We start from the raw sequence: 18,096 nt of genomic DNA on the forward strand, positions 1-18,096 counted from the left end.
TATAAGTCAACGGGGACAGTTGAAAATGTGTGCCCCGACCGGGACTCGAACCCGTGATCTCCTGCTTACATGGCAGATGCTCTGCCCATCTGAGCCACTGAGGACACAGAGGATAGTGTGACTGCAGGTACTTATATCTGGCACACCTCCTGTGAGACCACATCCCGGGTTCGAGTCTCAGTTGGGGCACACATTTTCAACTGTCCCCGTTGACTTATATCAATGCCTGTATGCAGCTAGGGGTATTCATTTCATTGTAATTTCATCTTAAATAGAACTCTCTTGCGATCTGTGATTTCCAATGTTCCTTTCATATTGATTTCCTCTTCAAATCAGGATTGGTCAGAGTTGAAAGCAAATGCCTTACTGAAAGGTGGGATAATTTTGTTTATCTCATCTGCAAATTTTCTGGCTGATTCCACAGTTCGCTGTGCATTGCCAAGTTGGTGCTTCATTTGAAATTTTGTTTCCTTATGCCTTCCAGTTATGTAGCATTGTTTGAAGTTATGCAACCATCCACTTCTTCCTTTGAAATCACTGTAATCTCTGTTGTGTGCGATTTGATGTGCATAATGTAGTAGGTCACTGTCGTGCACATCCTGTAAATCATTTTGAGCATCCTGTTCCTATTATTAATTGCAAAATCTGGCAATAATTAGAAACATTTATTTTAGGACTCATCATTTACAAAATAATGATGTATTTCAGCGAAGATTCTTCTTTTGCCAAGAAAGTTTGTAAACTATTTTGCTATGTAAACTCTTTGGAATATTGTGAGTACCACAGAATGTAAGTAATAGTGGGCATGCCTCTTCACTCCAGGTGTTTTATTTAGCTACCTTCTGGATGTCAAGGACAGTATTCCAGTGAACATTTTCAAAAGCTTTCTTTTATCTACGAATGCTATGCATGTAGGTTTCCCTTTCATCAGTATGTGTTCTAAGATTAGTCAGAGGGTCAGAATATGTGCTTAGTATTTAGTAGGAGATGTAAATGTAAATTTACAGTCTTTTGTTATGAATAAAGCCAAATTTTCTTCCTACAGGTACGTTCCACATCTAAAGTACATAAACATGACGGACACAATGCTCATTTCACTGCCAAGGAACCTTTTTCACTACACCCGTGACCTGAAGCATCTGTTGGTTCAACGAAATCATGACTTGAGATCTTTGGACCGTGATGTCTTCCAGGATGCTAGCAAGCTTGAGGATGTTATTTTGGACCGCAATGGCATCAGTTCACTGGAACAAGATGTGTTCATTCACTTGAAAAGTGTCCAGAGGCTGAACCTAGCCTACAATAAGATCAGGAGCCTGCCCATCGGTATCTTCAGAGATAACCGAGAACTACAGGAGCTGGTGTTATCAGGGAACCCACTGCACTTTACCTCAGATACAGCAAAGTAAGTTTGTCTGTTATTTTCACAAGGTTTCAGACTTTTTAAAAATCGTGGAAAAGAATCATTAAAGGAGCTTTTTACATTGGTACCATTTCAAAAGTAACAGACATCGATTTTGCATTAATAATGGGAAAATTCTGTGTGTAAAAGAGATGCAATGGGAACTAAATTGTTGGAGAATTGAAGAGGGAGTATGAATATTAATATCACTACTCACTGAGTCACACAGCCAACCAATTGCAAATAACTGTTTCGTACACTGACCTAAGTTGTGACACCTCTAACGATATCTTCATCAGAATGAAAGTTTTAGAAAATTAAGTCTGACAAAAGTATTAACCAAGATGATCATTGTCATGGCATACAAGGGTTACTTATGTAAAGTTACATTTTTAGAAAGAAATAGTCAAAAGTTTTGAGCAGATATGCTCAAGTCAAAAATTAAAATTCAGCGCTTTCAAACCTTTGGTACTTATGCCTTGCTAGGAACATCAGACTGATTGGCCCAGTGGCTTACATTGCTGCCGTAAAAACAATACGTGTTGCACTGCCTGTCAGGTGCGGACAGTGACATGTGCCCATTTGAGGTATTACAACAGAAGTAAATGAGTTAAACAACAAAATACAAAGGAAGTGAGTGTAATGTACTTTTGCAAATAGAAAAAAAGTTGATAAACGAAGTATTAACAGAGCCATATGTTAGGCTATACAAAAATTACCATTACATAAAACACAGGATGTTATAGAATATTTATACAAACAGCTGGGCAATCCGAAATGAGATTCGAAGAAAATGTTGTTTGGTAACTAGAGGTAGCAAAACATAGTAAAAAATAAGGGAATCAAAATTCTGGGAGTAGTGGATTAAAGCCATTGAAAAAAAATGTTTGGTACTTAATTGTAACTGTTCATTGAGGATGAGGCCATTGTTCTTAGAAATATACTTGAAAACCTTCATCTCTTTGAGTATGTCAAGCCTGTGATCTATGTTTTCATATGTGAAATGGAAATTTCTTCAACACTTCTTGATTTGTGACCGGAAAGTGACATATGATCAGCAAAGGTGGAAATATGTACATTAGTGCCAATTTTTCCCAATAAATTTTCCTTGTACCAAACACTGAAAGATATTCCAGTTTGTCCTATATAATAAACAGGACACGTATTACAAGTGATTTTATAAACTCCTGAACTGAGTATAGGAGCAACTGTGGACTTGAGAGTGTGAATAAGATTTTTTTGCAAGTTATTGTTATTGGAAAAGGTTACTTTGCATCCTTTGCATAGGAAATAGGTCTGAAAAATTGAATAGAAAAAACTTTCTTGTGCTCGCTATCGTCAGAAAGAGCTCTGATATCTAAAGTGGTCACTTTAGCATCAGTTTTAACTTTGAAGATCTTTTCAACTAATGAGAGATCATAGCCATTATTAACTGCAATAGTTTTTCTTAAATTCATCTCTTCATTTGGTTGTCAAATGACAAAGATATAGAAAATGCACAATGAATGGCTGAATGGAAAAATGCTTTTTCTTGGGAATGAGGATGCACTGAATTAGCAAGTATGATCTTTCTTGCTTTGTAACTTGATGTTACTAAGCTTTGTATACCATGACAATTGCCATTTCGGTTAATATTTTTGTCAAACTTAACTTTCAGTGTATTTTTATAGGGTGTCTTGAAGTTTCATTCTGATGAAGACATCCTTCAAGGCGACGAAACCTAGGTCAATGTATGAAACAGTCATTTGCAACCCGTTAGCTGTGTGATTCATATACTGAAATGTATATATAGCTGCTGAAGGACAGCTATGTTTAAAACTGTAGTACTCACTGAATAAAGAGACATTAACACACAAAAAGTTTGTTAGAAGTTTTTAGGTATACATTTCATAAATCATTTGAATGATTTCTATTAAATTGCTGCAAGAAGTGTCAAATGTCCTCTCACTGTGTTCCACTGCAGTAATCAAGTTAATCCTCTTTGCAAACAATACTTCTCTCTTAGTGAATAAAACAGAATGAAAAAACCTGGAAGTTAACAGTGTTTTTGATGATATCCCCTATTGATTTAGTGGTAATGGACTCTTTGTGAATGTTAAAAAAACTTGATATCTGCGATTTCATGTACACAAAAAGAACAGTGGGAAATAAATATCGTTACAATGTGGAAGTGCTGTAACAAAGATACCTAAAACACCCATGCACATAATCATGTTTTGGGGAGGTCTTGGTGCTCAGTTCCTATTTGAGCTATTTGGATAGAACGTTCTTGGTTCACCCTGGATCAGTAGCCATTTGTACATTGTCTTACTGTAGCTAGCCTATGTTACAGTATATTACGCAAGACTTGAACAATAAATTGGAGGTGGTGCCCAGACATATTGTTCAAACTGATTAATTCCTGCTGCAGAAGATTTTAATTGGACTGAAATTTGTACGCACACTGTTCAGATTTTTTGTGCAAAAACGTGCACAAAACTTGTTTTTCTGGGTGATTTTTCATGCACACCACTTCTATCTTTAAACTTCTACAGTTCAAACTTTGTGTGAGTGTAGATTAATGGACAGTCAAAATGGACCTTTTTTATCCACTAATCTTTATCTGTTGTTGAGTTATGATGGTTTAATGTTGGGGTAAATGTGGTATGTAAAATTCATTCTTACATAAACTGAATGAGCAGAATCAGTTTAAAGTGAGTTTGATAAATAATCAATGCATTTTTACAATAGAATTGAAAACATTCTTTCCAAAAACCTAGCTTTATTCAAATTTTATGTGCAAAAAACACTTTTGGTGTGAGTCTGTGCATTCCACTTCTGTATTTTATACTTTTGAGAATTGGTTCAAATTTTGTAACAAGATAGACAAATAAATGTAATGAATGGTCATCCTGTTGTTTTGTGAAAGCTTTATCCATTGCTGTGATGTAAACAATATGGTTTCTGTGGTGGTCTAGTGTACAAGTTACGGTAGAGTAGAAGTTGGAAACAAAACAATTGACATATCATGCTTTTTGTGAGTTAATCCTATTTCACCCCCTCTCCTACTCCCCCCCCCCCCCCCCCCTCTTGCCCCTAGCTGCAGTATGTTGACACACCTGCATCTTACAAATTAAAGGCTAAAATCCCTGATCCTGTGCCCAAAATCTAGAAGTAACAATATATAATATCATATGGCTGAAGAGCATACATGTAATAGCTATCCTGGGGGGACAACAAAACAGGTTTTTGAACTATGGGTGATGGTGGGGAGAGATGATTTTTTTTCCCCAGAGGAGACCAGTCCTTCCCCAAACCCGCCCCCTGTTGTATGTATAGAGAGGCCCGCTGTTGTATGTATAGTGAGGGGTGTAAGAATAAATAGACACAAATTTATGTGCTTCTGGAGAGTGGGATGCAATAGAAAGTATCTGAGAGTGGGGTGAATCTATAGTAGGAAGTACACTAGAATGGAGATGCGTGGTTCCTAAACTTTTATGGACCTTGTGTCATATTGCATGACATGACAAATATCATGTTGGATGACATGATAGACTGTGTCAAGTTGTATGACATGACATTATGTATCACATTATTTCACTTGACATGATGCATTATATTACATGGCATAGGTACTGATACTAAAAAGTAAAAAAAAAAGTATGAATATATAAGATGTTTTGATTTAAATGTTTTTGAAACTGCCAGATAAGATAAAAAAACGTAGTTCCCTTCTTTTACATCCCCAACTCCTTCTTTGTGCTATGATAGGAGCATTTTTCACTCTGGTTAAATGCAATGGACAACAAATACAGCAAGTGGACTCCACTAAGCTTTTGGGTGCTTACATTGACAACAGATTAATCTGGTCTTGCCATATCTTAAACCTGGCAAAAAGACTTCATTCCAATTCCACATTTGCCTTACTCATAAGTGCATCATATCCACACAACTATGGCAACAGTGATGCTTACTTTGGATATTTCCATGCATTGTAGTTGAGTTCGGCAGTATAATAATTTGAAATAATCAGCTTCTGGCAAAAAGAATTTTCATTGATCAGAAGACAACGTTAAAAATGAACTACAAATCCTGCACAGAATCCCGAAAGGTCCAGTCATGAATATTTTGGAGTAATTTTAAACATACATATGCACTAATAACAATATTAGAGAAGGGAAGTTGCTACTCACCATATAGTGGAGATGCTGTGTCGCGATAGGCACAACAAAAAGATTCACACAATTATAGCTTTTGGCCATTAAGGCCTTTGTCAGCAACACACACACACACACACACACACACACACACACACACACACACACACACACACACAAATGCAAATGCAACTTGCACACACGTCTGCAGTCTTGGACAACTGAAACCACACTGTTGTCTTGAGACTGCAGACGTGTGTGTGTGTGTGTGTGTGTGTGTGTGTGTGTGTGTGTGTGTGTTATAGCTTTCGGCCATTAAGGCCTTTGTCAGCAATACATCGTGTGAATCTTTTTGTTGTGCCTATCGCGACTCAGCATCTCCGCTATATGGTGAGTAGCAACTTTCCTTCTCTAATACTGGTACATTCCATCCTGGATTTTCTGTTGTTTAAAAAAATTATAGAAATTTTATCTAGGGGTAAAAGATAACCAAAACTCCAGACATTACAAACAAGTCAATAATAGTTTCATAGATACACGACCCACAACAACATAATGTTTTTGAGTAAACACCTAACTGTCCAAGTTGAATTTCTACAGTTGTGAGAATAATAAAAAACATATTGTAATATACTTGCAACATCAAGTCATCAGACAACTTTAAAACATTACTAAAAAAAGCATTACATTCAACAACTACACATCGCAGCAGCAGTTTACTGAAAGCTGACATATGTCTGTTTACAATGTCAGGATGTGAGTACAACAACCAGTGTATAAAACCTTTCCGAATTATATACTATATAAAACATAAATAAATGTGATTGTTTGCAGATGTACTGATGAAGGCAATAAAGCTGAAATGAGCTTATATACAAGAATAAAATATCAAGCAGCCTGCTATTTACTGATTCTCTGCATAATGTCCTACTGTTACATAATATATGCTGTAGGTTTCACAACAAAGAAATCTCAATATATCTTCAGATTCAGTAGTGCATACCATGGCTATAATAGCAGAACAAAACAGGACTTGCATAGTAACCATACAAAATTCACCCTAGTGCAGAAAGGAGTAAATACTCAAGCATGAAAGCTTCTGTGTACCTATGGAAATCAAAATAGTGTTTAGTATGGCTGCTTGTGCTGATTATTTTATAATGTCTATGTAGAGAAGGACAATATCGTATGAGTGCTTCCAATGTTTTTTGTATATTCTGACAAACGCATGATCTATCATTCCTTTATTATCATTGTTAATAGAATTTTAATTCAGGTAATAAAACTTATTCACCCCAAACTGTAAAACTTGGTTACAGTCTGCCCAAGAGGTTATGGTCCGAGTGAAATGTGTTTATTAACTGGGGTAAAGCCTAATTTTTTTTTTCCACACACCCATAACACCCATGAAGTCTCCCAAGAACATTCAGTTACATCCTGTGGGTGTTTCTCTTGGCAAGTGACAAGGTAAAAGATAGATTGAATGTTTATCAGCATCCAGAAATTCGATGCAGGTAACTTTCAACTGGAGAAATATCAAATGGAAATTATCTTTCATGCTGAGAAATTGCTGGATGTTATTGCAGAAGTAAAGTGAGGCCAGCTAAAGGAACAGATGCACAGAACTTGTGGGATGAGCTTAATGCAAAAGCTATGCCTTTTAGTTTGTCTGATATGGAATTTGACCAGTGGCAAACTGTGCTTTCATGTTGCTACAGCAAATGGTGTATGGAATCTCCTTAAGAAAATTCATGAACATTGATCTGCAATAAGTAAAGTAACATTGAAACAACAATTCTTCAATACAAAATGTTGCACTATAATAGTATTGTACAGCAAATTAGTAAAGTCGAAGTATTGGCATAGTCTCTTGCAGATGTTGGTGAACCAGTGGTAGTTCAGAGACAAGATTTCCAAAGTTTTCAGTGGACCTCCAGCAAAGTATGTTTCTTTTCTTACTGCTTGGGACTTTTGTGAGGAAAGCAAGCAGACTTTATAACTTGACAGCAGGGATACTGAAAGTAGAGAATCATTTGTCGCAAACTGAAGAAACAGCAACAGCATTTGCTGTTTTCAAGGTTAACCACAAAATGATTAAAGTTAGTGTTTACAAAACAGTTTAAGCAAATATTCTGTGAACAAGAAAAATGTTGAGTGCTATTGTTGTAATAAGTAATGTCATTATCAGAAGACTTTTTAAATTGTCAAGAGAATGTCAAGAAACTAAACATTAAGCTTTGAGTGCAGAGATTAGAAACATATTGGCTACTAATCGTGATAACAATGCTGTGTCAAAACATGCACCTTCGCACAAGGTGTGGGTTTCAGTATTTAACTTCATGGGGAGATTTGAAGTTTCTTTCCAGAGAGAAGATAGTTCAGTTGTCTGTGCCAGAGGTACTGGGTCACTCAAGTGAAATACATTAGTAAATGATGCATGGAAACCATGCACACTGGAGGATGCATTATACATACCTGGTTTGAAGAGAAATCTTTTTTCAGCAATAAAGCAAGTGGCAATAAAGGAGTTAAACAACAACAGTGTTGTGGTATGTAGTGAGAGGCCAATGCCAACTTGTATAAAAGCTGAAAAGTCAGTATTGCAGAATGTTATCTTCTATGAAAAATACTGAACAATCAAATTGTCTATCATCTGATTTAGCTCTGTGATGACACAAGAGGCTGGGACATGCAAACTTCAAGAATTTGAAGAAAATGGCTGTCAGTGGTTTGATTCCAAATTTAAAATAAAGCACTTCATACTTTTTTGTGAATCACGTTACTATGATAGAAAATAATTTAAATTGAATTTGCCAACTTAAGCCTATACTCCAGGAGAATTAGTTCATGCTGCTCTATATGGAAAGATGCTACTCACATCATTAGGTGGAACCAACAATTTTGTTGTTTTTAAAGATGAAATTCAAAAACCTGTGGAAAATAGAGAAGCAGTCATGCAGGATCATGCACCTTGTGCTACTGAGAGGGTTGTTCAGTTTGGAATAAATCTTAGAAATTGTGATGAAATTCACTAACCAGTCCATCTCCAGAATTAAGTGGTTTGCACAGCAGTCACTGATGAAACACAAATTTTCGAGGAGATGATCTCATCCCGAGACTCTGAGAAGTGGTACAAAGTAATGAAATATGAAATGTCCTCATTGGCAATAAATAATACCTGTGATGCAGTGGATCGACCTCTAGACCATCATTTTGAAATTGTGGTTAATGCTCTTAATCACTTTGTAAGATTGGAAATCAGGTAATGCCACGAAGCTAAAAAAACTGTTCATTTGTCGCCTCTTAGAAAAAAATCAACATGAACAACTGTAAGACTTGTGTAACACATACTGATTACAGTTTACAGTTGCACATGGGTTAGAACCCAGCTAATGAAGGCAAGTAATTCATGGAACATATTCCATTTTGTGAGGCTGTAGGCAGGTTAATGTTTGCTGCCACAATAACAAGACCTGATATAATGTGTTCTGCCAGTTGTTCCTTCACAGCCCAGGACCTGAGCTTTGGAATGCTTTTAAACACATCTTAGAATATCTTCCAAGTGGTAGAGAGTATTAAAACTCAGTGGTAGCAATCTTAAACCTCATGGGCACCCAGGTTCTGATTTTGCTGGCAACATTGATACTCATCATTTGACATCAAGTTACATCAGTATCTTAACCAGTGGACACGTTACATTGACATCTCACAGGCAAAAAATGTGTTACCAGGTCTACAATGGTGGAAGCAGAGTGTATTCCAGCATGTGACCAAGCTCTTGAAATGTTGTGGCTTTGCACTGTCATGCAGTAGTTCAGTGTCAATGTGGGACAAGCAACTCAGCTCTTTGTGGACAACCAGATTGAACCACACTTCTTAAAAAGTTGAACATCACAAAAGGACTACACACACAGACATGAAGTGTCATTAAATTTGTGAAAAGATGAATGATGATTCTATCCTTGTCTCCTCTGTCAAGTGAGTAGATAATTGAGCAATCACGTCCACAAAAGCACTTAAAAGAAAAGTTCCAAACTAATTGTACACCATTATCAATTGCATTTTTAAAATCTGCAAATGAATGGGAGTTCCATAGTATGGTTTCTTGTGCCGATCATCTTGTGATGCCTGTGTGCAGGTGGACAATATCTTATTAGTATGTCTGATGTTTCTACATCTTTGGCACTTCTGTCTGTCACATGATATTGTAGTCCTTAATGTTCTTTTTTGTCTAGTTTCCATTGTTAATGGGGTCTGTTCTGTGTCCTGTGTTTGAAGTGCATTTTTCTTTTCATTTAAGTAATAAAACTTATTCACCCCAAACTGTAATAACTCGATTAAAAAATCAAACAATGGAAGTCCAGATTGGAATATCAACAATATAAGGAGAAAATAGATTGCTGCTCACTGTAAAGATGACACATTGAGTTGGAGACAGGCAGAATGCAAAGACTGTTATGATTTAGCTTTCAGCCAAAGACTTCTTCAGAAAAGAAAACACACCTTTTCACTCAGACGAGCAAATACATCTCAAGCACACGAGTGTCATCTCTGCAGCTCGAACTGTAATACAACCTCCATGTTGGATGAAAGCAGCTGTCTAGAGGGGACAGGGAAGGGGAATAAAACATGCCTGATTTCAATGGCTGCTTTACAACCCAAGCCATCTGGATCATTCCCTCCACTACCTGGTTTTCTTAACTGCTTAGGTGGGAGTTATCCTTACAACACATTCTCTGCTCCCGAAATCATCCTGTCCTCAATCTACCGTAAAACAGCCCCCACCCGTCACCTGTTCCATCACCTCCTTCCTATTCATGTCCCCTCACTCTCATAGTGTGACGCATCTGCCAAAATATATGCCTGTCTTTACTTTCTATTGCTCCTCTTTTTTTTCTGTCCCTCAACCCCCTCGTCTGCTCCACCACCGCCCAACATTGCACCTGGCAGTCTTCATGCCTCCATCTAGTCCCTGTACACTTAACCAGATAGCACTCTTCTCTCTCTCGCCCCCCCCCTTCCCCCCCCTTCCTGTACCATGCTATGCCTCCCCATTCCTCACCCACTCCAGAGTGTTGCTTTTCTTCAGTGTGACAGTTGGATTCTGATCTGAGCTCCTGGAGATGGCAGTCATGTGTGCGTGTGATGTGCTTGCTTGTGTGAATGTGTTTGTTTTCTTTTCTGGTAAAGGTTTTGGCCGAAAGCTAAATCATAATAGTCTTTTTATTGCGCCTGTCTGCAACTCAATGTGTTGTCTTTAAGGTGAGTAGCAGTCTATCCTTCTCTTCATATTGTCCAACAAAATGTCTTGCTTTTGAAACACCAAATTCAATACCAAATAGAAAGAATTACTGTTGCAGTATTCATTCTACTAAATTAGTGAATTTTTTGACATAAAATTTAATGAGTGTGCATGCATGTAGTTCTATTATTTAACATGGATGTCCCATTAGTGTAAACAACAACATAAATTATTGTTTATCATTAAGGATATCACATTGATTATTAAGTATTGAGATATTACTAATATAAATTCTTGCAGTGTAGCATAAATATTGATCCTGATGTCTTGTTGTGTTATATACCTTACTTATTGTCATGCATTACAATGTAAGATTAGTTGATACGAGTGCTATCATGAATTTATTGTGCCCAGCAGTAACTATAATTTAATTGTACAAAAAATTTATGATTGTAAATATTGAATACTTGTCCCATACCCTAATAACACTAAGGAATCAGTGGAGCTCGTAATACACTAACTGAAAAAGTTTAAGTGAATAAATGTGAATATATTAGGTTTTATTACTGCTGATGTTACAAGTGAAGGACTGATCTAAGAACAAAATTACTGGACAAATTGCCAAAGATTTTTGTGGCTGTATATTTCACTACTTTTGAGCCATTAATTGTCTCAGTAATGAGTCATTTGTTATTGTAATATTATAGCTATGGAACTCCTTCTTATTCTCAAATTGGGATCGTTCTTCTAAAGCAGTATGACACAATTATCAGTAAATCTCAAAACAAAGTGTTTGTCAAGATTATGTTGCTGAGCTCTGTTGAATAAAAAAAAAAAAACATTTCCACTTTGTTGATGTAGAGGATGAAATTCTTGGAACTATAAAGTTGCTGGTTTGACTGTAACCAGTAACAACTTCTTTACCTTAAAATTCTGTATTTACTAACATATGGAAATGTTAGTTATTAAATACTTAATCATAATTTATTTAATAGGAATAATCTTTTTATTTTTAGTTACTGTTACCGATTGTATAAAAATCTAAGCTTTCACAATAAATTATAATTTGGTAAAGAAATACAAATCTTAAAAGATAATATAAAATATTTTCTTCGTTTCTAGAGATTGTACAGGGTTACTGAAGTATATAAAGCACTTCACGTAACGAATCTTAATTTACTTTCATATGACCATTATTTAAAAATAAAATATCTTCTTTTATTTCAAAATTATGAATCTATTTGTTAACTAACATTTCCATATGACAGCGAGTATAGATTTAAAATAAACATTCCTAGTAGTGAGCTTTGAACCAACAACTGCATGATTTTAAGGCTTTTGCGCTACACTCTCAGCTACTGGAAACAATGTTAGTCAACCGCAAATGTTTTGTAGTTAACAGAGCTTGGAAATAATCTTATCTTCAAAGGTGATTATTTTTTATTCTTAAATGAATCAAACCCCCATTTCTGATTATTGCACAAGTGAGTTAACACATTAAATATGTGTCATTAACAAAGTAAAATATTTATGGTTAAAGACGCATAACCCTAATTATGTTTTTTTCTATTAGTTTCTGATTATTCATGCATAGACTAATGAAAAAGTCAAAATAAAAATGACATATTAAAAAAGTGATAACACCCTTATATATTCAGTTAAGGCCTTTTTGGCAAATAATGCTGAGGGTCAAACTATTTATTTTCGACTTGATCATAGTAAAGTAAGTTATAAAAACAAAGTTAACAAATTACAATTTAACACCACAATTTTGTGTAAATATTAATGGTATATGCATTTAATTGTGCTTTTAACATAAGTAACTAAACTAATGTACATATGATCATACAATACACGGATGTCCTTCCGGTCCATAGTGTCCAACAGGAACAATATTTCAGCGATAAGACATGTCACCATCATCAGGTGCATAGTTGAACTGAGCTTGTGAGAACTCATGGCTGACTTATATTCTTTTCCAACATAAGCCATTCTCTCCACAGTCCACTCCCAAGGGTGAGTGTCGACTGTCACAAGACACTTGCGTCGGCATCCGTGATAGCATCGATCTAGTTGGTATATCCCCACTAGTCACCAGATCATTGTGTTTTCTTCATGATATCTTAATTAGACCCAGTGCTGGTTCCCAAGCTATGATGAGATTATAGCCACAGCCCCAACTGATAAGAATGTTTCTGGTGCGAATTTCTGTGGCTTCTCTGAAGAAAAAGTCCCAGTATTTGGAAGTCTGTCGTAAAAATCCTGATATATTTGTATTCTGTTGCGTGATGCTCTGACAAACAGTGCTCTGCACTGGCAATTGATGCACATGTGTGTCCCTTTTTTGCAGTCTACTTTCACGTTAGGCCATACAAAACATTCAGTGATCAACTTGGTAGTTAGTTGGATTATGGGGTGCAACATGTTACGGAGATAGTTAAAAATTACTTTGCAGAATTTTTATGGAACAATTGGGCGTGACTTTTGTTGGGAGTACCACACCATAACTGCTTATCCATGCCAGGGATTGTTCTCCATTCCAATGTCAGTCCGATGCTATTGTATTGCAGAAGTGATGTGATTTGTGGATCCTCCTGCTCTGCCTCAGCTGTTTAATTATAGTCTATACTGACTGTCATTGCATGGATACCTGAGATGAACTCAGCCTCTGTGTCATTAGCTTGCCTGAGGTGTCATACATATGTTGCAAGTTGTCCAATAAAGTGGAGGTGGTGGAAGTGGGAAAGGGTGCAGCTTCTTCCTGGGTTGTGAACTGAGTGCACCAGAGGCCAGTGACCTATGAAAGTTGTGAAGGGTCTTCCTTTTATGTCCTCACAAAAGTGTTTGTCTGCTTCATAGAGTGCCGACAACTCTGTTGTAGGTGAACCATTTGCGTTGCGACACTGTGAGCTTCTGTGAGAAGAATTTGAGTGGTTGTTGCTGGCCAGCTATCATCTGCTGCAATATTGTGCTGATATCAGTTTCACTGGCAGATGTTGTAACATACAGAGGTGCTGAAGGTACTGTGTATGTCAAGATGACAGCTTTGTGTAGGCAGTCCTTTATTTTATCAAATGCCTGTTGCATCTGATCGGTCCATTGCAGTGCTTGCTTGCCATGAGCATTGTTTCTGGATAAAGCATTTGTTAATGGGGCTTGGATTTCAGCAGCCTGTGGTGTGTGGTGATGGTAGATGTTCATGGAAAGTTGCCAGTTGGTGCACCTGCTTAATGAAGTCCAGGCCTTCTCATATTAGTCAAATACCTGTCCATGTCACTGGGTGACATAGGTAAGTTACATGCTGTGTGCATGGTAGTTTTCTTCATTGGCTATGATCTAAATTTCTCCAAAGCCTCAAAAATTTGTCAGAGGTGATCATCATGCTCTTTAGAAGAAGATGAGAATATGAGAATGTCATCCAAAAAGGGAAAGCAGAATGGAAACTTAGGGATAACTCTGTCAATGAAACATTGCCATGTATACGTGGCATCATTTAACACAAAAAAAAGGTCATTCAGCTCAAATGGCATAAAAATATAATGTTGTTTTAGGTGTATCTTCAGGGGCATAGGAATTTATAAGTACATCTAATGACAGCAGAGAACACTGAAAACAGATGCACCAGCTAATGTGTTGGTGAAATTTGAATGTTGGGTATTTGGTGCCTGGGACCATATGAGAATTCAAAGCCTAGTAATCGCTGCATAACTTGTAGGAACCACCATTTTTTGTCACCAGGTGAATGAGGGAAACCCAAGCACTGTATGAAGGGTATAGTCCCTGTGTGTAATAAACCATCCACTGCTGCCTTAGAAGCATGTAGCTCATCTGAAGATAGTCAGCAAGGCTCGTCAAAACAGGGGTTCCAGCATAGTACTGATTTAATGAACCATGTTGTCTTTGAAGCCTCTCTGTATCTGAGGAGATGCAATGAAGAACAGAGCAGTGTTACACTGGGACATGGGAGTTCTGCACTAATCCTAGTGGTACTGTGAGCTTCTGAAAGATTTCTCTCGAAGCTCATGCAAAGGATGTGGTGATAAACTGCAAAGCTTCTCCACTGGGTGATTCTATCTGGCTGACACACCCTTGAATGCTACAGATTGCATTCTCACATATTTGTTTCACATTCTTCTTGCCCTCCATCATCTAACCTTAGCAAAGTTCTAGTCATCATCTCATCCAGGTAATAAACTGTTTATCATCTCTGGAGGAACCACAAAAATTGTTTATCAAACACTGAAGATTTTCCACATTCTTTAAAACTCCCTGGATTTGGGCAGTTGGAACTAGAGGTTTTCTTCACAACACATTGTGTCTTGCTGCAATTTAACAAGATGCTTCTTAATTTCCATCAGCTCTCTTCTCCTGTTGGTTAAAGTTGATTGTAAAACTTTAGTTTCTTCTTTTTAATTTCACATGTTCCACCTTCATGTCCTTGTACTTCTTGTTCACAGTAGCGAGGTCCAACTTCAAGGAACTGTAGGTATTCAGTAACTATTTGGCTGTTGTAATGCTGAAAACTGCTGTATACATATGTGAATGTGTAGGCAGACTGCCTAACATGTGTGACACTGACTCGCTGCTGCTACTGTCATTAAGTTTGTTGTCTGCTATGTCAGGGGAAAGGGTAAACTGCCGCAAAAAATCTGCACCCAATAATGGTGCACCTTGGTGATTGTGAATTGCCATGTGAAAAGTACAGGTAGACCAAGATCCCCTGTAAAAATGGTCATGCTGTGTATTTTGATGGGTGTGTCATTTGTCACTCACAGCTGCAGGAGAGGCTCCAAAACTTCTGATTGAGTTGTTGTTTTTGGAATGATTCTCACCTCTGAGCCTGTATTGATGAGAAAATACTGCTCCACCTTCTCATCTTGGATGTATAATCTGCAGCTATTCTGAGGAGATCAAGCTAAACTTGTCTGGCTTGCTCATTTGGAATGAAGAAGTTCAAGAAATGTGCCGCAGCATGCACTGTGTACTGGAGGTCATGCCTGGCGTTTGGGTGACGGCAAGATGCTGAACATTTGCGACTGTGACTCCTGAAAAGTCAACGTCATGTTCCTCCATACATGACCAGTGCTCTATGACAACACATTGCTGTGACAGAGAGGTTAACTTTATGACAGTAGCAGCAGAGAGTCAGTGCCACAGATGTTAGGCAGACTGCCTACACATTCACATGTGTGTACAGCAGTTTTCAGCACGATATTCATCATAGCAACACCACTGTTGTGGGAGCATAAAATTTCTGTAAGTAATCTGAAATCCACTTTCTTGCACTCTGCATTCACAAGATATCAACAAAGTCTGTATCTATGGAGGCAGCTGTTTAACCATACAGTCCAAACCATGTCATCTAGCATGAGCGCTGGATCTATTAATAGCCTCCAAAATTGGGAAGGCATACTGCTGTCCAGTTTCCTTGTGTGAACCATCCATTGTTCATGTGTTGTGGAAAGTGATAGAGAAAAATGGCCTTTCCCATGTTAAATTTGGCTGTGGAATAAAGTGGTTGTATCACATCAGTGATAACATACGCATAGTCACCAATACTACTCACTGAAATGAAAAACTTTGAAGTGTTGTCAACTATGTTGTGACTAGCTAATATAATCTCTGCAGTAGTTTACCACATCAGTGGATGGTCTGGATGAAATTGAGGCAGTTTATGTGGAGAACACCATTCGCAGAAACTTCATGGAATATGTGTACATATGGTACTAAGTCTTATGTTCCAAGGACTTTGGTGTATGAAACCCCACCAATCATGCATGATGTGCGGAAGGAGGCATGAAAAACTTCTCATGCAGCCCAGCTGGCTATGCCCCATGTGGTGGGAGAAATGGACTTGACGGCATTGTATCTGGTGTGAAAGCAGAAAGGAATTTCTGTGGGGCATTGTCGTGATGCTGTGAAATCATAGGAAAACCAGGATTGTCCCTGTGAACACTATAGGGGACAGTGTCCTGTACCTGTGTAACTTGTATAAGTCACTGAGAGGAACAAGTTTTACCACACAGTGTCAATAAAGCAGCTCCATGTCATTGTTATCATGTGCAGGGAGTGAAAGATACCACTTTCCGATTTCACTACATACATTGCCTTTTCAATATTGTTCACTATGCATTGAGAGCCGCTGAGAGTGTCACTGGGTTGGTAGAAAGGTTGTTTATTGTAATGAGCCATTTTTACTGCAGTGTTATTCTGTTGCTTGTTTTGGAGGTTGATGGAAATACAGAAATTCTATGTGCTTGCTTTTTGAGGGTCACCACTGTACGAAGAATAACTGTTCAAATAACATTCATATGTAGAAGAGTGAAATTGTGACATATTATTGCATAATCCACAGAATACATGTTCAGAGAACATTTGCATAAAAAAGGTACAAAGAACCGGCTAAAATGCACTTTAATAACTTTACTTATGTCTTGGCTACACTTTTATTTTTCATCAACCTTATACGTTTTGACTTTCCATCATTTTCAAAGGCATTGCTATATCATTCTTATAAAAACATTAGATACATTGTATCACATCAACATTCTCGAGCACGACACAAGTCCCTCCAATATTTCAATGAAGGCTTAATCAGTCTTCTATCAAACAATTAAATATTATCTGCAGAGATAGGAAATCAAGGGAACAACTTAAATAGTGCATCACTTCCCTGCAATTTGCATTTATTGTAACACTTGATAACAGACCAAGAAAATGTTGCACATTACAGGTGACAGATAAAAAGAGCCCAATCCATCTAACTAGCCTAAAAATGGCAAGTTAATGGCTGCCTAGAGTAACAAAATTAAGAATAGCATGCTTACAGATTGACTAGAATGAAGGAATAAATAACATATAGACGGCTTCTGACGGCCGACAAACTGTGTTGGGCTATTGAGCAGTGATTAATTTAAGCTAGCCACAACATACACTAACCAGGTTAGCAGTGTATTGAAAGACAAGCATGGAGCAAGAACCCTGCACAGAAGGTAATGGAACCAGTACTAAATTACTACTAACTACAGCATTGAAATCAAATGATGACAGGTTGACCATTACCGATGGGGAGTATGATGAACAGTCAATAGACTGAACACTCAGCTGAATCCCAAGTGTAATCCCGGGGGGTGAAACACCTGACCCAAGGCATGTTTAGCGCAAACACTTAGTTTGAGAACAACCATGAAACAACAGGAAGGAATTGCAGGTTACAGTACAAGTGACAGAGTCTGAATATGCAGCCTTAATCCATGGCAGGACTAAAGCACACTAGTTTCTCTCTCAATTAAAGTTTCCAAAAAAAATCTAAACTA

The 18,096-nt window shown here is 37.4% G+C and overlaps 1 protein-coding gene across 3 annotated transcripts in view; it reads left to right on the plus strand.

The window, feature by feature from the left end:
- The window catches only part of LOC124551103, a 214,512-nt gene that overhangs the window by 165,157 nt on the left and 31,259 nt on the right, over positions 1-18,096 (plus strand). For all 3 annotated transcript variants that reach the window (XM_047126034.1, XM_047126036.1, XM_047126035.1), the window contains exon 6: positions 1,046-1,405. In XM_047126034.1, coding sequence (XP_046981990.1) covers positions 1,046-1,405 — 360 coding nt within the window. The remainder of the gene's footprint in view (positions 1-1,045; positions 1,406-18,096) is intronic.

This window comes from Schistocerca americana, chromosome 9 (assembly GCF_021461395.2).
Source record: "Schistocerca americana isolate TAMUIC-IGC-003095 chromosome 9, iqSchAmer2.1, whole genome shotgun sequence".
Classification (NCBI taxonomy): Eukaryota; Metazoa; Arthropoda; class Insecta; order Orthoptera; family Acrididae; genus Schistocerca; species Schistocerca americana.